Source organism: Uloborus diversus, chromosome 1 (assembly GCF_026930045.1).
Source record: "Uloborus diversus isolate 005 chromosome 1, Udiv.v.3.1, whole genome shotgun sequence".
NCBI lineage: Eukaryota > Metazoa > Arthropoda > Arachnida > Araneae > Uloboridae > Uloborus > Uloborus diversus.
The window spans coordinates 242,198,060-242,220,089 of NC_072731.1; the positions used below are offsets into that span (position 1 = coordinate 242,198,060).

At 32.9% G+C, this 22,030-nt stretch overlaps 1 protein-coding gene across 1 annotated transcript in view; it reads left to right on the forward strand.

Moving 5' to 3' along the window:
- Positions 1 to 21,007, forward strand: part of LOC129234215 (filamin-A-like) — a 195,353-nt gene extending 174,346 nt beyond the window's left edge. Inside the window, exons 29-37 of the mRNA XM_054868138.1 lie at positions 1,046 to 1,198; positions 1,293 to 1,421; positions 2,603 to 2,869; positions 5,158 to 5,295; positions 7,018 to 7,263; positions 12,113 to 12,283; positions 16,670 to 16,885; positions 18,108 to 18,305; positions 20,011 to 21,007. Of these exons, the coding sequence (XP_054724113.1) occupies positions 1,046 to 1,198; positions 1,293 to 1,421; positions 2,603 to 2,869; positions 5,158 to 5,295; positions 7,018 to 7,263; positions 12,113 to 12,283; positions 16,670 to 16,885; positions 18,108 to 18,305; positions 20,011 to 20,198 (1,706 nt within the window). The 3' untranslated portion in view covers positions 20,199 to 21,007. The remainder of the gene's footprint in view (positions 1 to 1,045; positions 1,199 to 1,292; positions 1,422 to 2,602; positions 2,870 to 5,157; positions 5,296 to 7,017; positions 7,264 to 12,112; positions 12,284 to 16,669; positions 16,886 to 18,107; positions 18,306 to 20,010) is intronic.
- The last annotated feature ends 1,023 nt before the right edge of the window (positions 21,008 to 22,030 follow it).

The window sequence follows — 22,030 nt, forward strand, 5'->3', positions numbered from 1 at the left end:
CAAAAAACCCACAAAAAAAAAAAAAGTAAAACTTATTTTAAATATACTGTGTGCCCTTTCCCGCTTTCTTCATTTTAAAGTTATAGTGATATCAATTCGAAATATTAATTATTTTTAGCAAGAGTTATAAATGAATAGCTTCTAATCCGAAAAAAACTTTTTGATTAATATATGGAATAATTTTGCATCATTAAATGAATGTGAAAGAAAGCGACGATTTTTACTTTTGAAAACCCTCTGAGAAGAATTTTCTGGCTGTGCCGCTGTCATGCTCATACACTCACCATAAAATGCCCATCAGTTACATGTTACAATGTAGTGTCAAAGCATTTAATTTGGATTTAAGACAACTTGAAAATTAGCTACTCATGTAACTACAAGCTTGACAAGCACGCATATTTCACGTCTATTGAACAATGGGGTTGTTTCTTTCAGTCAAAAGTAGTACTTTTAGTCACTGAAATTAATAGACTAAGCAAAAAAAAGCATGGACGCAGAAAATTCTTTCATTTTTCCTACAGTTATTTTTTAATTTTTTTTAAAATGTCCGATTTTTCAGACAAGGCGTGGTCTTGATGACGTCACAAATGATGCTCTTTGGCGCATCTTTATATCGCTTTTCCACGTTATAATAATCAAGAAGCGAATTAAAATTGCACTCTATGCTTGCTATCAACCAAGATGCGAATAAAATCTTTTGCTTTGTGAACGGCAACAATAAATGGCATTTCATCATTTGTGATGTCATCTGCAAGAAATGTAAACAATGAAAGATCACTGATTTAAGTAATTTTTTTTTAAATATTAAACCTAAACAAATTAAAAGATGCTCCCCCTTATGTCATCAGAATGGGTCAATTTTTAGTCTACAAGAATTTCCGGATAACCAGTTTTCAGTAATCGGAGGTGACGAGCCCCAATTAACTCGTATTTTCGAAACTCTACTGTATATGCATATAGTAGTATGCTACACTTCTTTGCAAGTTGTAATGTTACAGAGGAATTCTGACTTGGGAAAATTTTTGAATTTTATTTTATATTTTAGGATTTGGTGGTATTAGTCTTTCTGTCGAAGGACCTAGCAAAGCTGATATTCAGTATAAAGATAACGGAGATGGAACATTAACTGCCAGCTATCAACCTACTGAACCTGGTTATTATATAATCAATCTGAAATTTGCTGACCACCATGTTCCTGGTAAGAGTTATTCAACACTCCTGAAATTGATGGTATTATGAATTAAATGAGCATATTTTTTTTTGTTTTCTAACTCTGATATATATATTTTTAGGAAGTCCATTTACTGTGAAAGTATTAGGTGAAGGTTCTAATGTTCAAAGAGAATTTATTAAAAAGCAGAGAGAATCTGTCCCAGTCATTGATGTCGGAACGGAATGCAGACACACTTTTAAACTTCCAGGTATGGGTATAGAACCTTTGCTACATTGTGCATATTTATTCGGTTTTGTAATGTGTTTGAAATATTAAAGAAAATGGTAAAATTTTTACAACGAATAATATGCTTTTTGATTAAGGGGACATTCTAGTATAGAAATTCAAAAAAATCAATTTTTTTTCCCTTCATATTCTCAGACCTTTAAGAATAAGTTTCTAAGAGGATTTATGGAAATTCAAATTATTTTTGGAGTTACAGTTATTTTTGTTGAAATAAACTCTCTTGCTGAAACGAGACTGCAAACTTTAAAAGCGTTTTTCTCAAAACTAGTTTTTTAGATACGGTTGACAAGATATCTCAACTTCTAATATACCGATTTACTTGAAATTTGGTAGACTTTCTTAGTACTATCAAAATTGTCCCTACGTTGAAATTTTTGATTTTTATTATTTTTTAAAAAATATCAAAGTTCAAAAAAGGAGCCAAAAAATGAACTTTTTTCAAAAAGACACTATTTTTTGAAGAAAAAAAATATTTTCAAATCGGCTGCGTCCAGACAATTCTACATCCTTGTTTAATAAGAGTTAACCGTGGCTTTAAGTTTTAGATCATATTGAGGATTGGAATCACCTCAACCAGGAGACTCCCCCCCCCCCCCTTTTTTCGAGTCTCCACTTTGCTAACCTCCTCCAACTACAATTTTTTGAATTTTTTTTTCAACTATTATGTATTTTTATACTTTTAAAGTATAAATAAAAACTGATAAATATTAATAGTGAAATTAGCTGTTTTTTTTTCTATTATGTCTGTAAAATCACCTTAAAATTAAGCCTCTACACTAGAATACCCCCTTAATATGTTTGTCAATAGGATTCAACTGTCTCATGTATAAAATGTTATATTGTGTTTGGTTTTTTATGTGGCTATTATTCTTGTAGTTAATTTTGATAACTTGAAAAATTGTACTTTTCATTACATGTTATTCACCTTTTTCTGTCTATTATTTAAGTTCGAACAAAAGACCTATTAAGTTCAAAAAAAGCTCAAAACACCTAACCATATGACATTTGTATGCATAATTACTTTGCTCGAATCAGTACATTTGCAAGTTATCTTTAAAATTTTTATGGAAGTAGAAGTGATTTACTTTTAAAGAAAAATATCTTCCATATTCAAATTCCCATGAATATATTTTCAACATTTAGGTACCAGTGCATTTGACTTGGCTGCCCGTATAACATCCCCGTCTGGCGTCACTGAAGATGCATCAATAACTGACTTGGATGACTGCTTGTACAGTGTTCAGTTTGTACCCAAAGAAGTTGGTGTGCACACTGTCAGTGTTCGATGCAATGATATTCACATACCTGGATCTCCTTTCCAGTACACAGTAGGACCATTTAGGGATCATGGAGCTCATAGGGTTCATGCCGGTGGCCCTGGATTAATGAGAGGAAATACGAATGAGCCATGTAAGTAAAATTTCATGTTAGCTTGCAACTAATTATCGTAGCAGGAAAGAAATAATAGTTTTTTAATATATGTTTTTAAAAAATTAAATTACTTAGTGTTCATCCCCCATTTTAAAAATTGAAGAGCATACTGCAAAAAGAGGTAGCTCTAAGTTTCAATTTTTCTAATGGTCTTCATTAATGCAGCTATAATATTAAATGTATATTACATATATTATTTAAATCACCTTTTATAATACTCGTTTAATGTCAACCAATACTTAGCCTACCACGCAGTTGAAATAAGCAAGTAAATTCTTGCTAATTTGATAAAAATGCAAATACTCGCTGACTTATGCATTACCGACCTCTATAGAAACCTGCAAATTAGTGTAATATACCAACTGCTCCAGCTCTTTGATATCGTAGCAGTTACTGCCCATTCTATCGTTCATATTTACATGGTTTTCAATTTACATTGTTAATATTCTTTTGAGTTTCTTGTTGTTTAGTACCCTTTGCCACTGTGCTACCTACAAGTGAGACTTTAAATAATAATCTATCTCTCTCTCTCTCTCTATATATATATATATATTGTTGTTTTTTATATTTTTAAGACTTTTCATGTGTAAATTTATTGAAGCGTACACAGAGAATTATTAAAATGGGTTATTATTTAACCCTCACATGCAGACTTTATGAAAAGGTTGAAATCCGAGGTACTGCCTTTTGCAGGTGCCCTTCAAATGGGAAAACTTTTTTTATGGGATTAGGGATTTGACCCAGATGGTCAGTGGGTCCAAAAAATGTATTCTTTCTTTCATGGTTTTCCCTCTCTAGTAATTCTGTATATTAAAAAAAACCCTTTAACTTGCATAATTATACGTTAAAACTAACTTTAAGTAGCAGGAAATATCCAACGTTGCTTAGCACAAATAAACAGATTGTTTATTTGTGCTAAACAACGTTGGATATTTCGTGTTATTCCTGAGCACAAAGGCATTTATTTATTGTTTAACTTTGAAGTGTTAAACTTACTACAAAATGATTTTTTAATGAAACCAATGTAATAGCATTGAAGTATTCAACTAGGGTATATTTAAAGGGGGATTCGAGGGGTCTGGGCTCCTCCCACAAAATAAGTTTGAAGCCACTCATTAAGAATAAAGACCTAAATATTTTCAAACTAAAATTTGTAAGTTTCTCATAATTATTTTAGGAAAGGGCACCCAAATCAAATTCCTATATATGCTTCAGTATAGGACTACTAACGACAGATTGAGATGCCCTTCATGAAGCATAGTTAACATGGGTATAACTAGGCTATACATGTACATTTGTGCAATGGGGGCGTTTCCGAAATTTTAAAAGTGTTTTTTTCTGAAAGAGCATGCTTAAAAACATAGCATCTGACCATTTTTTAAATAATTTGTTTAAGTTTAATATTTTTAAAATTACTTAAATCGGAGCGCTTTTATTGTTCAGGGCTTCTGCCGATGACATCACAAATGATGAAATGCCATTCACAGTGCAAAATATTTAATTCGCATCTTTATTCATGTGTATTGGCAATGATGTGGTTGATAGCAAGCGTAGAGCGCAATATTTAATTCGCTTCTTGATTATCATAATGTGGAAACGTGATAGAAAAATGTGGAAAAGTGCATCATTTGTGACGTCATAAAGACCACGCCTTGTTTGAAAAATCAGACATTTTAAAAAATTAATTTAAAAAAAAACTGTTGTAAAAATAAAAGAATTTTCTTGGTCCATGTTATTTATTTTTTTTTTTTTTTTTGCTCATTCTATCCATTTCAATGACTAAAAGTAGTACTTTTGAAAGAAACCACCCCATTATAATTGCTTATTGTGGTTTAGGTTAATATCCCCCCCCCCCTATATTTTTCTTTTAGATCCTACTAACATTCACTGAAAGCCCTATCCCCAAACAAACTCTACTTCTTGTTGGATAAATAGTGGCTAAAACGGCTTGGTTGAAGCACATTTCAATTCTAACTGATTTCTTAGCGTCACTGTACTATCATAAGTAGCATTAATAAAATGTCCCGACTTTGAATATTTCTGAAATTTGGACATCAAAATATGAAACTTTGTCCTGAATCGTATTTTTAAAATCATGTAGGGTAAGCGCACAAAATATGTTATGTTTTGATAGTTTTGAATCTTAGATTGAATTTTTTTATCCTGGGGTTTCAAGGAATTTTTAATAAATGTAACATTGTTCATTAAATGGTACAATTTCTCTTAAATTAGTATAATTTCAGCATTTTTTCTTTATTTTTGTGCAGGTGGGTTTAATGTATGGACACGTGAAGCTGGTGCTGGAGGTTTAGCAATATCTGTGGAAGGACCATCAAAAGCAGATGTTGATTTTAAAGATCGTAATGATGGATCCTGTTATGTCACTTACAAAGTAACAGAACCAGGTAAAATCACTTCTGACAAAAAAAAATATTTTTCTTTATTTCTAGTATTTTAATTTTATTATATTTTGCTGTAATAATTTTATGTGTGTTTTAGAAATTTTAATATAAAGTTATTATCAAATATGATTTAGGGTCCATCCACAAATGATTTCGCGCTTTGAGGGAGGGGGGTGAAATTGGAATAGTTTGCGACAAGGGCATGGGCGCCCATATGCAAAATTTTAAGGGAGGCTTAGATATTTTCCCCATGGTTTAGCTGGATATTTTCCCCATAGAAAGCGATTTCAGTACAGATTAGAGTTATTAAAATTTGACGTTTTTAATAAATGATTCATTAATGGCTGCAGAAGAAATGTTTTTTATATTTTTGCGAAGAAAAAAGTATTGAAAGCAAGGAAGTTCTAAATTCTAAGGGGAGGGGGTCTTAAGCCCCCACTTGCCCCCCTATATGAGCGCCCTTGGACGAGGGGGAGGGAGGGTGTAACAAAAATGGGACACTCATAATTTATAACAATTTGTCATTGTAATGTAGCGCAGCATGTGACAAAGGATGCAAGAGGAAGTGTGTCAAAGGGGGACAGGGTGTCAAATATGAGGGAAAAAGTTTTATCACTTGTAGACAGCTTTTTACATTGTAGTAAAAATGTACCAGGTCATTGTTGATCAGTCTTAAAAATTGCTTTTTTGGGCTTCTTGCCGAAAAGAAAGTCATTTGAGAATTGTGTATAATTAGCCAAACGTAACTATTTATTTTTTTTCTTTTAAATCTCTACATCTCTTGACAAGGATGCAACTGCATGCCACTTGTAACTCAATGCATTTCTTGTGCCAAAAAAGAGATTTTTTTCCTCTGAACTTCTCCGGCATTCCCATGCCAATTTTCAATTTGAAATTTTGTCACTTCAAGACTACTCTTTTTGCTGAAAAGTTGTATATGTTTAAATGCAGTAAAATTATTTAACTTCCAGTATTTGACTAAATATGCACCCCACCCCCCACCCCGACTTCCCTCCCTTCTGTCTTCTCTTCAGGCTTAATGGGTCACATTTGCATTTACGCACATTTCTGTTCCCTTCATATCCCACGAAAAATTTCTGCATTAATCGAAATTTGTAATTTGCAAGATTGCTCTTAAATTAGCATCATAAAATCTACACCAAATTCAGTAAATTAGAACAGACAATTATTTTGATCACCTCCACCCTTGTTGCTGTAGAATAAATGCTAAAATGAACTATTATTGTATTAGAAATCAATCTTCAATAACTTAAGCATTTGCTTTACTGGAAAGTATGTTTCTAATGAACTTTTCAGTAACTTTATTCTATAAAACTTTGATTTATTTTGAAAACTGGAATATTTTTTAATGAACTTTTTTAAAGATCTCTAGTACTTAAATTTTCTTTATCTCTAAGTTGTGCACTTCTGTTTTACTTTTGTGTTAGTCCTTCTCCTTTTGTTCTTGCTTTTCGTTTTTCATTTTATGTGTTTATTTTTTTATCAATAACATTGCTCATTGGTTTTTTTGAAAAACAATGTTAAGCATTGAGTAAAAAAAATCAAAAAAAATACAAAACCCAAGATGGTCTCTAGATATGTACGTAATTTTTAAGGAAACTTATTTTCTAATAATATTAAAATGATAATTACTAATTTTTTTTAAATAACATCAAAATCTCATTCTGAATTATTTCATCCGTTAAATATGTTATTTTCTACTAGGTGATTACCGTGTTGGGATCAAATTCAATGAACAACACATCCCAGACAGCCCTTTCAATGTCTATATCATGCCCCCAGCTGGGGATGCCTCAAAAATTGAACTTGGTGAAGCCCCTGATAAAGCGCATGTAAATAAGCCTGTCACTATGAATATCATTATGAATGGAGCAAAAGGAAATTTGGATGGTAAAGTTATATCCCCATCAGGAGCCCAAGATGACTTATTCATAGCTCCTTTAGACAATGGTAAGATCTTTCTTCTTGTTCATGATGTGACTATAGCTCTGATTCAAGGAATTTCTTTAAATGAGCATTGCTAATATTTTCTTATTTACTTCTGAACTTGGGAGCCCATTTTAGAGGGGGGCTAAAAAAATTTGTGTTTCAAGGCTTCAATTTTGGAGGGGAAAAAAACTTTCTTCTTCCGCTTACAAAATAATAAAATGGTGAACATTTTCTGTTTTAAAACTCGACCAATTTTAAACCATTTTCAGAAATTCATATTTTTTTCTTCAGAAGACAGGTGGAAATTTGTTATCGAAAATACCGTAAAATGGGGTAACTTTGGGACACTTTTTGTACAGTTTTACTGTGTTCATGTCTTCGTTTCAAAAGTAAAAAAAGCTTAAAAAGTCATTAATATGTCAGTTGAGTATTCCTCTTACAAGATATGACGAAAGAATAACTCCAGTTTCTGTGGTATTTTATCGGAAAAAAAAATTTGTCCCAAGCTTACCCCAGTGATTGGGGTAACATTGAGACAGTGCTTTATCCCCATTAAAAAGAATAAAAAACTTGACTTTGTACCAATATTATTACATAGGTGCATTATCCACATTAGAAGTAACTAGGGAAATGTTTTTATATCAATCCTAGAAAATTATTTAGCAGGTCATAAGAACAATACATTCTGATTAATGCGTAAAACTCTAGATTACAGATATTACGTTAAACTGTGCTTTGAAATGATGTTGTGAGATTCCGGGTTGTTGTGCCATAGTCTGAGTGTTGTTACCCCAAACGTTTCAGCCCCATCTGCGGCGGTCATCTTTAGTGTTTACGTGGTCAAAGCTTCCAGGGAAGCAACTTCCCTGCAACTGATGCAGATTTCGAAGTGTTGTCAAAATCTTCATCAGTTGTTAGGAAGTCGCTTCCCTGGAAGCTTCGACCACGTAAACACTGAAGATGATCGCCGCAGATGCAGTTGAAACGTTTGGGGTAACAACACTCAGACCACGGCAAAACAGCCCGGAATCTTGCAACATCATTGACACCGGTCGTGGAAGTCTTCATTTTTACATTGTGCTTTGATATGATAATAAACAGATAGTGTAACTAATATTACTTAAACACTTTGTGATGTTTAGTTTTTGCCAATCAAAGCCAAAAGATCACTGTAAACTTGCAACTCTTTAACTTTGGAAATTTCTCATTCCCAAAGTTACCCTATGAAAAGATGAAAAATTACAATGTTATAAAACTTAATAACATGATTACTTCTATATTAATCACTTGAGGAGGTATTTTTCAATGTGTACGCAGACCTGAGTGGAACTTGGTGTACAAAGTTCTTGAGGCTCAATCGAAAGCTTCACGCAAAACAAGAATTTTGAAACAAATGCCAAGAAAAAAAAATTCTGTCACAATGAATGCAATTGACTAGGGTTCCGACAACTGCTGTCAGATAGCAGCACAGGTCTGCTCAACAGACTTGATTGCAGACTGAACCAAAGCTGTGTATCCGACAAGGAATCGCCCAAACTAAAAGTTACCCACAGTAAGCAAAACCAAAGCAGATTAAAATTAGAAAAAAAAATAAAGAAAGAAGGTTTTATAGGCTGTCATTTATTAATGACTTATGTTGAAATGTTTTGAATGATATTTACACTCAAACTTTATTTTTAAAAAATAACAGTACCAATGCCTAGAGGGAAGCTCAAACCCCTGTCCACCTCTCCCCCCCCCCTCTTATGGGCACCTATGTTTTTGCAGTATTAAGTCTATTAAATTCCTCACAAAGTTGAGGTTATCTTGAACAAATGTTAATAGTATCATGGAGAACAACTTGCAACCTTTTTGAATCTGCTTAGTTTATTTTTTTTTCTCTTCTTTCCAATAATTGTCTTGTTATTGAACTTGTAGCGGTCTTGTTATTAGGAACGCTAGTACAGACACAAATGTCTATACTAGTGTTTCTAAATGTTTGCAAAGAGGCAATTAGTTCTTATTCCTGGTATGGCAAAAAAACATGAAAAATTTAGCAGTATGATTTTCATTCACAAACTTTTTTTCTTTGCATGAAAAAAATGTGTCCCTTGTAACCCTGAAACACATCTCTCATTTGGAAGCAGAGTGCCAAAATACAAAATTTTTAATTTGCTTTGTTTTCGCTTAAAGGCCTTCAAATGACATTATCTTCTTTGGAAAATAATAACAGATTTTTTGTTCGAATATTAACCACTGGAGCGCACAACAAACTTATTTTTCTTAATGCAAATTGCCTGAAGAGTTCAACTTCAAATGCTTCTCCTGTAAAATTTTATTTCTTCGTATTGTGGCACTCTTCTTCCAAATGAGCAACATGTCTGCCAGGGGCGGCATTTCAGCATTACATTTGGGGGGTCGAGCTTCTTAAATATGAGTTACCTCAGTATGGTACAAAACACACACTGACTAACAAGAGGTGGTCATAAAACTAGTCTAATATTAACAATCAATAATGTTTAAAAACATGATAACTTATAAAATGTATTGAAATTTATGATAAAATCTTAATTCGTTTTATATGAAACACCTTGATGCTACAGTTTTTACCTTTTAGTGAATTTTTAATGAATGTTTTTCGGAATTCAGAAGAACAGGAAATCATGCACTAATCCATCAATGCCCAGGGTAGTGCTCTTTTTCCGGTAAAGCTAAAGATAAAAAAATTTTGTACCATGGTGCTCCGAAAAAAGGTCTCTAACCTCCTGAGACATAAAAATGATCTTGCTCAACTAGCTGAGCTGGTTGGAATAGTTAAAAAATTAATTGAGGTAACAAAGCTATGCATAAAAATACACTTTTCAGATCTTGCTCTTCAAAATTACCCAGGCAACTTTAAAAATTGCGAGAGGGACTTTAGTTTTCATCATTGAATAATCTAGCCTCTATCTACAAAACAATGCTTCGTGACTCATTGAAATATTTTATTTTTTGTTTTCAACATCCAATCCAGATAATATAGAGCAAACAATACAGAAAAATATTCATCAAATCTTGAGTTATTTTCATTAAAAATGAATCTATTAGTTTATACAAAATATTAAATCAATGTTTAACGTTTCATCAACATGGAGATATTTGTTACATATCCTAAATTGATTTTTTTTTTAAATTGGAGCAGAGTAAGATTTTTTTTTTTGAAAAGTTGCACGCTTGGTTGAAATAAACATACAAGTTAAAATCATTAACAGTTTCAATTGTAGACTGAACTGAAACTTGAATAGTCTAAAAATAAAGGTAACGGATTGAAGATGTTTTGATAGAGTAAAGCATTGTTCAAAAACTTTCCACGATATAAACAAATTAAATAAAATTTAAACGAAGCCATTCATGTTAGAGGGCACCAGCTTTCTCACTATTGAAAGAACCGTTTTGCAATAATTCTGCCAGGCGTCAAATCATTGCTTTGAAATTATCGAGAAATGCTTTATTGTTTTAACTATTGAAGACCATCCTGTGTCACTCCGAGTCATAGTTAAAGAAGGAATTTGTTGATGTGTGATGTTTATTTTTTCAAAAATAGCGTGTATTTTTAAGAAGTTTCTGTGAATGAATGCTATGTATTGAGTAGCTGGAATGTTTCTCTACTTGAAGAAAGCAATATACACTCAATAAATAAACATACACTTAAAATATGAGCGTAAAATCAATGTTATGTCCCAAGGAATTTTCTTTTGAAAATCATACACACCACTTGCTTGCACGGATTCTCATACTGTATCTACCATCGTTCCAGATCCAGGCCCGGATCTGCGTTCCCATAGATCACGCAGTGGGGAGGGAGGGCACGTCCTTAAGGGGTCAAACGACCCAAGAAATTGGGGAAAAAAAAAAAAAAAAGCACTAAGGCTTGCAAATATACACTGCTGGCCATTGGGAAGAGGCCCTACAGATTTTGTTGCAGGGGGCCCGAAATTTATAGATCCGGGTCTTATCGTTACAGTGGGCACACACAATGAGGAATTTAGCCTTATATATAGGAAAATTACTTCTTTAGTTAAAGCTCACCATGGTTCTACGTCATTTTTTCTGTGCCGAAAAAGCCAGAAAGTGTTTCATGAATTCAACGGAGAACACTTGTTTGTGCCAGGTAATGTGTCGAGTTTCATCAACTATTTACTGAGAATGAGAGCGATTTTTTTAAAATGAAGAATGATTTGCGATTAACAAAAATTGAATTTACCCATTTTTTTATCATTCTGCTCAAAAAAATTTGGGGGTGCGACCGCCCCCTCTTGCCCCTCCTATTTGCCGCCCCTGATGTCTGCCATTCTATTTCCATTTTAAAGGTTGTTCTAATATCTTACTTATCGCAAAGCTTTAAATATTTTAATAACATAACAATACTTTCTTAGTGAGGAAGAATAAAGTGAAAGCAATCAAAAAACCAAATGAAAAGTTAAAAGGATGGACCACACTTTAAGTTAGCAAATGTCAAACTAGATTGTATTTAGATGGAAGAAAAATTTTTGTTTCATAAAGAGATCTTACAAAAAGTAAGAACAAAACATAAATTTGAAGGAAGTGAAATTCATAGTATTTGACATTAGAGCACAACACGTTTTTTCCTATTTTCCAACCTTTTAGCATGTACTTTAAGATTATTGTATGTGGCCACATAGCCCTGAATACTTTCTTATTGTTGTCCGATTAGCAAAAAAAAAAAGACATATTTATTGAATTGTGTAAAAATGAAAAGTAGGTTTAAAACTAAATAAAAGCTATTTTTATTTGGGAAAAAATTGTTTTCACAGAAAAGCAGTTCTGGTAGCAGTGCATCTAATGTGTTTGTTAAAAACTTTTGGTTTCAAGTAAATAATTCATTTTACAGAACAGTGGGCTCTTCGATTTGTACCCCGTGAAAATGGTATTCATTTGATCCACATCCGCTGTGATGGTATCCATATTCCTCAGAGTCCACATCGCTTACGAGTAGGTGCTGATGATGCTGATCCAGCAGCTGTTCAAGCCTATGGCCAAGGCTTAAAGGAGTGCAAGTCTGGTATGTATTTTTTTAATGTGACCACATTCCGAGCCTCTCGGCCATTCATCTCTTCAGTGGGTCGAAAATGAGTACCAAGCGTGCTTGGGGTCAAGTGTTCTTGGGGCAAATGCGGAACCCTGGCATTTGGCTGACCACCTAACCACAGCGCCGGATTTAGCCTTTTAACCGCTCCGTGCAAAAGTGAAAAATTGCGCCCCTTTTGAACTGCATGTATAAAGATAAATAAATAATAAAATAAAATAAATAAATAAATACATGCTCTTTTTTTTACATTTTTAAGTAAACGCACAAAATGTGTCGAAGTAAATTGGTAAAAATTGTAAATATTAATAATAATTTTTAAAATGGCTAACAGATTTGATACTGGTGATTTCAAAAATAGGTAAACAGTTAGGCATTGGTTTCCTAGGAGGGAATCGCCGACCTTCGGCGTCGCTTCTCGCCGAGAGGAAAACTTGATTCTTCTGCGCATGCGCGCCCGACCAAATCCGACGTTGTGAGTGACATGCCGGAATCACTGACTTTGATTTCAGCGTCACGCCGAGCAGCGACGTCAAATCGCGGTGATTCGCTTTTAGGAAACCAGGGCTTTAGTTACCAAGCTAATTCTTCGTTTTCATAAGACAGCAGTCTGAGAGAGAGCAGATCTAACGTCTGGATTAAAAGGGAGTCTTACTAGAATACGAGTACACAAATTAGGAGACTTGTATTATCTATGTGTAATTTGGAATTTGTAGAATTATGCTTATGTGTTCCATGCCTATTATTACTAATCATTTTTCTATGTACGAAATAAATAAATAAAATATTTTGAATTTTGAGATCTTGAAATCTCTCAGATTATGTTTTTTGCAATCACAAATTGTGGTAAGACCCTACTCGTTGGGTTTCTTATTTTTATTAATGGCTTTTATCACAATAATAATTTGAATTCAAGACGTTAAAATTCAAAGAATGCCAGGGGCTCGATACTGTTTTCATGTAAAAAAGATTGTGTAAAGTCGAGAAGGTCTTTTATAAATAATTCGATTTCGACGCACGTGGACATCTGCATTATAATTATAGAAAAATAACGAAAAGGAAGGACGCCATTCAACGATCAAATGAAAACTATAAGCAAATCGTGACTGCTCAAAAAAAAAAAAAAAGAGCAATGTAAACATTGCGTTATGGGTAAATTCTGCGCATAAATAGGGGGTCCAGGGGTTACACCCAGGAAAATTTTATAAATTGTCGCTCTAAAAACGCTATTTTAGATAATCTTTGACGATATTTAGGAGAGAAGGAATGTTAAGGTAACCTTACTTCAATGATTTTGGAAATTGAAGGCTCAAAACGAAATTTTAAACCATTCGAAATTTTAACTCTGGGAACGAAATTTAAAAAATGGAAGGACAGAATGGGTTGTCTAAGGGTCTAACCAGGAAAATTCCCCTCCCCCCTCCCCTAAAAAAACTTTTCAACTGCAAGGTTTTTTTTTGGGGGGGGGGGGGGGGCAATTTTTGTCTTTTTTTTTCTTCCTTTCTAATGAAGCTGTTTTAGAGGCTTTACCTTTTTTAGACCTTGTGCGATTCCCCGATATAGCATCCATTCTTTCATGTGGCACCGCTATCGGCAGATGCCATTGCCACGAGAATATTGATTCCCAGTTTCCTTATCGGATGGAGGTACCTGGACAAGGAATTTAATTTTTCCAAGAGTACTTCAAGCCAAACGAATAATCGAGGAATCGTTTACATGCCGCAAAATCATACGACCCGAGCACTGTCTATTTTATCAATCTTGAAAATTCGCCGATTGGAGCCAGGTTTGAATCTGCGTCTTCAGGCTTAAGATGCCAACGCCTAACCATCACACCACACGGTCGGCAGGCAACCTTTGTTAAAGTAAGGGAACGGGGTGGGGTCTGGGATCCTCCCCCATACATTTTTTCATCCAAAATACCTAATTGTCGGTCGTCTGAAGAGAAGGAATGGGATTGGAGAATTCTCCATAGGAAATTGTCAGAAGTTTAATTTCCAAAATCGCAGTTTTAGACGATCTTCGGGATGTTAGGATGAAGAGAGTTATGTGGTTTTCCCCTCGGAAATTTTTTAAAATTAAAATCGCTTAAACAAAAGGTGATCTTTAATGATGGGAAGGGAAGGTTCGGAAGCGCTTCCGCGGAAACTTTTCAAAATTGAAATCATAACTACGCAAAACGCAAGTGTAAGCAATCTTTGATAACGTTATGGAAAAGGGTGAGATTCGGGGATCCTTTCTCGAAAATTTTTCAAAATTCAAGTTTTCAAAACACAATTGTAGACGATCTTCTATGATGTTATAGGGATCAGATTTTAGGGCTTTTCCTTGCAACTCTTTTAAAATTAGAGTCCTGAAAACGCAAATATTAAAATTTTTAATTTTCACCCTTACCTGACATTTTAACATGTTTGAGTTCAAATGCCTAAAGCCCCAATCAAATATTTCATTGTTTCGGACTGAGGTGTTTTTGTTTATTTCTTATTTTATTTTTGACTTTATTGTGATAACTTTTTTTTTTTTTTTCAATTTGTTTTATTTTAACTATCGTACCTCTTTAATCTCCTGCAAATTTCTTGTTTTAACCTTTTTTTTTTCCTTCAACCATTTTACAACTTCTGATGCGACTTTTCATTACAATCGTTTAAATCTCTCTCTCCCTACTGACTTTTTTTTTTTTCATCATGAACTTTTGCAGCATATAGGTTTTGATCTTTACCCAATACATGAAACCAGGATCGACATACATATTGCCATGTGATACAAATACTTAAATTAGACTTACTATATCAGCAAAAAAAAAAGCTTTGACAAATTAGTATTAAAATGTTTAATTCTTTGTTTTTGCATATTTTTCATTAATTTCATGTACAAAGGCGCAAAATCAACAATCAAGTCATGAATTTTTCTCTAGAAAGCCTTGAAAAGGGAAGGAATTTCATTTCTGAAAGTGAGGGGTAACCCTGTTAACTGTGAGGGTAATTGAAGCTTTCGCAATGTCCTGTATCATCAGTTTGTGAAAAATCTTATATAATTAAAAACTGAGCGTATCTATGTATGTACCTATCTATGTCCGAGTTATTTCTCCGAAATGCCAGTGAACTGACCTTTGCACCAGGTATGGATAGATTCGTCATTTTTCCGTCTTTATGTTTGGCTATTTAACATAATCCTCAGATAATAATTAGCGTAGATATCTATTAAAAACTATTAATTATGATACTTGGATGTCGACATAAAATCCCTATTTTTCGAAGGCTTTCCTCCATTCAAATAATAGGGAAGTTGCAACCAATTAAATGTTCGTATTTTGGCTATTGGATATTGTTAATTGACCCTCAAAACTAAAAAATTCACCATCGCCGAATTTTAAAACGCCGTGATTGATTTTTAATGAATTTTTAAAAATCCACGCGCAAAAGTGCGCTCTTCTGAAACGTCACGAGCTTACGTCACAGGGCACTAATGGGCAGCCTTCCGCCGAAGATCCCTTGTTTTTGCTAGGGACATTTTGAGCGCACTGATATTTTTATTTTTTAGAAATTCAATAATCCTTTTGAACACACAATGGAGGCCGGATTCGTTAAAGCACAATCTAAATAATCTTCCTCAAATAATATCAATGATGATATTCGAATATTTCCGAGAGGATGAGAGGTTTAATGTTCCAGAAACGTGAGGAGTTTAATGCGAGGAGATAAGCCTTTTACGTTTCGTCTTCGAAGTCGAATGCACGTTCTTCGGTTTCTCCCATGACATGAGAACCGGTTCGCTAGCGTTTCTCTCCTATTGGAAGAGCGCATGATGTCACTTCCTATGCCATTTGACGTCACAAGGGCTTGAACTTTAAAAATTAATTTAAAAAAAACTACTTATCATATCGCAAAAACTTTTTCACCTATGATGTTCATACATGTTACTCCATCATATAAAAATAAATTTGAAAAATCGAAAACTTCCATATTATTCATGCTTCATCTCAACTTTCCGTAACAATGCTTTTATTAAAATTTGTAGCAATGATGAAAATCATAGAGACAAAAGATCGGTTGCCATTTTTTGTTCTCGAATATGAACAAATAAAATTCTGGCTTTTGTTTTAAAGGATTTTCCTGTATTCAGGGGATTTGAAATGTTTACTTTTTGGTTATTTTTCCGCAATTCGCCGCAAAATGTCCTTTTTTTTTTTTTCTGTGTGTGTGTTCAAGCTTGATAGTTGAACATGCTCCACTTAACATAACTTTTATTTTCGAGGTAGACCGTGCAAAGCCGGGCGAGGCATCTAGTCCATCATAAAAATTGATTCAATGTTTATAAACTCAAAAATACCTTTTATCCTGGCTAATATGCTTCTCTTTTCAGGTCAAAAGACAGATTTCATTGTTGATACTTGCAGTGCTGGTATTGGTACTTTATCAGTCACTATTGATGGACCATCAAAAGTTTCTATGGATTGTACTGAAGTTGAAGAAGGTTACAAAGTCCGTTATACACCCTTAGCTCCTGGAGATTATTTCATAACTGTGAAGTACAATGGTTACCATATTGGTGGAAGCCCTTTCAAAGTTTTTTGCTCTGGTATGATTATTTTTTGAATTCTGCGTAAACAACAATAATAATAGATTTAAAGGTTCATAAATTCTTTTGCTATTAAATTATTCCAAAATTTTAAATATTGGTAAAAAAGATAGATTTGGATAGATTGTTCATTTTATCATTTGCGTTTCAATGCTTAATTTTTATGACAAATAATTGTAGCAAATTGTTTTCTTTTTTCTGATACCTGTTAATATCTTTTAATTTATATTTAATTATTTTGTTTCGTTTATAAATTATTCCTAATTTTTCTTTCACTCATTTTATTTTTTATTCATGCTTTTAGTCAAAGGTGTTAAAAATGCTTCCGTGTGTATACATACATATATACTAGGGCAAATTAATTCTATATTGGTAGTAATACCATAATATAATAGTATTACTACCAATTAATAGGCAGTAATCAGCCACTTTGGCAACTATTTATAATCGGCCAATTTTCACTGAATATTAAAAAAATTTAATTAGTTTTGCCTAGAGTCACTTATGCCCTGAGCTCAATTAGTATGCACAGAAGTAGAATCTATGCTGAATGAGTTCATAAGCAATAAATAAATTGAATTTTCTGGCACAAAATGTAGCATGTCGTTATAAAAAGATTAAATCATTCAGTTCTAAAAATACTTGTTGAATTATTGTTTAATTTCAGAAATTGTTGAAGGTTATGAGATGGTTAATCATACGTGTATACAATGATCTACTAACTAAATATTTGAATTTTCATGTTTAGTTAACAACAGAATAACTTTTATTAACTAATAAAAAATTGAATTTGAATAAAATTTTGAAACATTATGAAAAATTATGAAAATAGAGAAAAATAAATCATTGCTCGTAGAAAAAAAAGCAAACAATTAACTAATTCTGAAGAGACCGAATTGTATTTATAAAAAGTTGATGGGAAAATGGTAATATATTTAGTGGTAATTTATTTATGTAATATATTTAGTATATACATCATAATTAATCAGCAGCTAATTAATCTGTAATCTGATTATTTGCTGATTGGTGCAGCTGTAATATATGCATATTTTACTTCCTTAAAATTTGTGAAATGGCGCTATATATATTTGAAATTATACCAACAGTTCCTTGAACTTTGTGTCCATCATTTTTCATGAATTGCCAAGTGTTGTATGCAAAATCCTTCTGTAACTGTTCCTTTTCAAGCTTGGTAAATTCATTTTCTTTTCTTGTTTTTTAGGCCATGCAGTTACTGATGTCGGAGCAAAAGAGCAGTCAAATGTGGAAGTCCGTACCGTTGCAAAACAAGCCAAGCAAAAGGCAGATCATCTGCCAAGGTTTCGATCGGATGCCAACAAAGTTACTAGTAAGGGAATTGGATTGAAAAGAGGACATATCCACAAACCTAGTAATTTCACAGTGAATTGTGGTGAAGCTGGTAAGTTATCTTTATTGTTGAAGATTGCTTTTATCATTTTCAAGGAAAGCGACTAGGTTCTCACTGATAAGGGAAAAGCTAGAACTGACGATGTTTTATTTCAGTCAAAAAAAAAAAAAAAAAAGTCAGGTAAAATCATTCATTTTGTCAAAAACCTGGAAAACTGCAAATGGAATGGGAAAAGCTTTTATCTTTTGCATCGTAAACATGGTCATGGAATAAATACCTTTGTGCTTGAATGCAGGGCCTGATTTCCACACATGCCAACTAGTCAGGGCCCCATCTTCCTAAGGGGCCCCCCCTTTTTTTAACTTATGTATAGCATTAAAAAATCATGTTTTTTCGGAAAATAATGAAAACTAATGATTTATTGATTGAAAACATTCCTCTTTTAAATAATATTGAACATTATTTTGTATTTACTGAAAATGACAGAATAGAGAGGGGGGGCCTCCAGAGCATTGTGGCCTTGAGCCTCACTTTCAGTTAGTCGGGCGCTGCTTGAATGAATGAATTTGCAATGTTTTAATGTACAAAAATTGCAAATTGCTGCGGACACATGTTTCGGGGGTTACAAGGAACAAAGTCTTTCCTCCGATAACTTTTCATCCAAAAGCTCACACTTCTTTGCCTTGAAAAAAAGGATTCCTTGTAACCTCAAAACAGGTGCCTGCAGTAATTTGCAATTTTTGTGCATTAAAACGTTGGTAGTTCATTCAATCATAAACATAGGATTTTGCGTCATAAATTTAGTAGGTTATTATGTTCCTTAGCCACTGTGTCAAAATCGGGATGAGCATTCATAGTTGCATGTAAAGGGAGTCCTTACCAAAGAATAACTGTGTTAGTGAGTATTAAAGAATGGGTATTTAAATTCTAACATCAAAATACTTTGTAGTTCATTTTTTATATGCTGTTCTAAATTGAATCATGATTTTTAGGTTCATTTAAAAAGTTGCAAATTCAAAAATAAAGTCTGAAATTCACAGGCTTCTTTTTAAAAGCCTTTAAAAGTGAGAAATTTCATTTATCAAAGTGAGGAACCCTGTGAGATTGCTGCTTAGGGTCTGAAGCATGTAAGTTTTTCATCATTGAAAAAAAAGGTTCTCTGTAATGGGGAAGATGTCTGCAATCGTTTTGAAGTATTTCTGCATTTATAACGTAGATTTTCATTTGTACTCTCAAAAGTTTTTTTTTTTTTTTAATGAAAGCAACTAAAAAGTAGTATTGTTTTTACAAGCATAATATATGCCCATGTATTTTTTAAATTTTAAATGGTTTACTTTCATACTGTTATTTATTTTTATTGAAAAATTCAAATGATGGGATGTGATATCAGTTATTTTAAAGCTGTTCAACATCTTCTTGAAATTTCCAAGTTTGTTAAAATATTCAAGTAAAATTTAATTATCAAGTCCATTTTCTTTGTTTACAAAATCAAATTATCTCTAGTTAATTTATTACATTTTGCTACAGTTTTTTTTTTCCTATCTGGATAAATCTTGATCAATTTTATAATATTACATGATAGACTAATCACATTTCTATGATCTGTAACAACTACTGTCAAAAGTTATTCACTGGTGTAAAAAAAAAAATCATAAAGAGCTTGATCCTTTTAAAATATTTGATTCTGATGCTGGTTATTTAACTTACTTATTTTTTGTATATAATGGAATGAACGATTTGAAAATTTTTCTTCCAGGTAACAATGTTCTGTTTTGTGCTGTTTTCGGTCCCAAAGGTCCTTGCGAAGACATACACGTAAAACACATGGGGCGCAATTTGTATAATGTAAATTACACAGCGAAAGAAAAAGGCGACCATATTGTCATTGTAAAATGGGGAGATGATCACATACCCGGAAGTCCATTCAAAGTCGAAGTCTCATAGATTGCAGCCTAACTAACAATCGGTGCATTCAAACTTCCATACATAGATCAAAACATGGTCCGCGTGGAAGCTCCAAAAAAAAAAAGACTTTTGTATTCACATGATGCCAAACGTCCCATTGTGAGTTACTGCTGGTTTAATAGGTGTTGTTTTGTTTCTGTTTTCTTTTCATGTGTTGTTGATCGTACATGTTAGGAAGACGATTAGCTTGTGAAATTGAAATAAATTTGTCTTGTTTTTGCGCCCTTTCTGAATCTCAATCTTTTGAAATCCTTCTTTAATCTAATCAAAATTAAAATTATTAAGTTACATATAAATATTTTGATATGCTTCATGAAACATGACTTGTTACGTTTTATAAATATTTATTTGATGTTCCTGGTTTTACTTTTTTAGATTATTTCTTAAAATACTTATAACGTCTTGCAAAATTTTTTGGACGGGTAAAAGTTTTATTTGCAATTGGTTTTAGACTTACACATCTATTTAAATCTTTATTATGATTTTACATTTAATGCGTATGTAATTTACTCTACTTAACATTATTGTCCAAAACTCCCATGTGCAATTTCATTAGTTTTATAAATTTTATTTGAAAAAAGTTTTTGTTCAAATTTTACCTTTTGGTATTATAGAATTGTATTGATATTGAATTTAAAAAGTCAACTGTTGTATTTTTCAAATGAATTATTGTTGCATGATGTTGAAGATAAGATATTTTAATGTTCTTTAAAATATGGTGCTTTCTAAAACAATCCTGAAATTGTGTTTCATGCTTCTGTATAAAGATCAAATAAAATTGTTCTTGCAATACCTGTTATGTTTCATTTCATTACTTTTTTTTTCCTCAAATATTTGCTCAGTTTTGTGTACATTTCTTTGTTTCATTGGTTTTTGATATTTTATTAGCGATTCTGTTTAAAAGAATACAATCTCACAATGTTTTTGGCTTGGTTGGATTTCGGGATTCAGATTTACTACCGTAAAACCATACAACTTTAGACCAGTGTTGCAACTTTTGACCATTGAAGGAATCCGGTAGTATGTGCCATTTAGTGGTCCTTGGAGCAAAGCCAAAGTCTTTAAAAAAAATTCAGTAGGTTCGCAAGTGAAGTTCATGTTGTTTACCCCCAAGCTCCAGTGTTATCATTCTCGTGTCAACATTCATTTGTGTTGATGTTTTTTGAAATTTTTGCTTCAGCTCTCAAAGTCTCCTTCGAAACCTATATTTACCGATTGAATTCTCCAAAGGTAAGTTTATTACTTTATTACTTAGGTATCTAAGATGATTTAGCCTCATCGGCGAATCCTGATGTTGCTTTGCTTACTTGTCATTTTGAAGTAAACATTCGAGAATTCGAGTTGCAACTTTAGATCACCCATTTGTACTGTCGTTTGTCAATATTTTGTGAACAGGTTTGTATTGTCATGAGCAGTTTTTTAGTTTTCGGGTTTTCTTTGGTTTTAGACATGAATCCAGGGAAAAGAAAGACGATAGGCAGCTGTCCTTACCTCAACTAATCCCCTGAACTGATGGAAAAGGTAATCAAAGAAATCAGGAGCAACCAAAATTCAACAAGGAAGGCAAAAAAGGGGTAAATTTTGGTGTTGGCCTCATTCCGCCGATGTCATTTGGTACAAAAAAAAATGTGCTACAACGAAGAAATCTACTCAATTGGAACAAAATTTGTATCAAACCCATGTAAAAAAATGATAAACAAAAATGCCCTTGGGGAAAAAAGGAAAAATCCAGGAGTAGGTACCTACTAATTACTTTTCATATTATCTAACGTTCATATTTATGAATAAAATATTATATTTTTCACAATTGA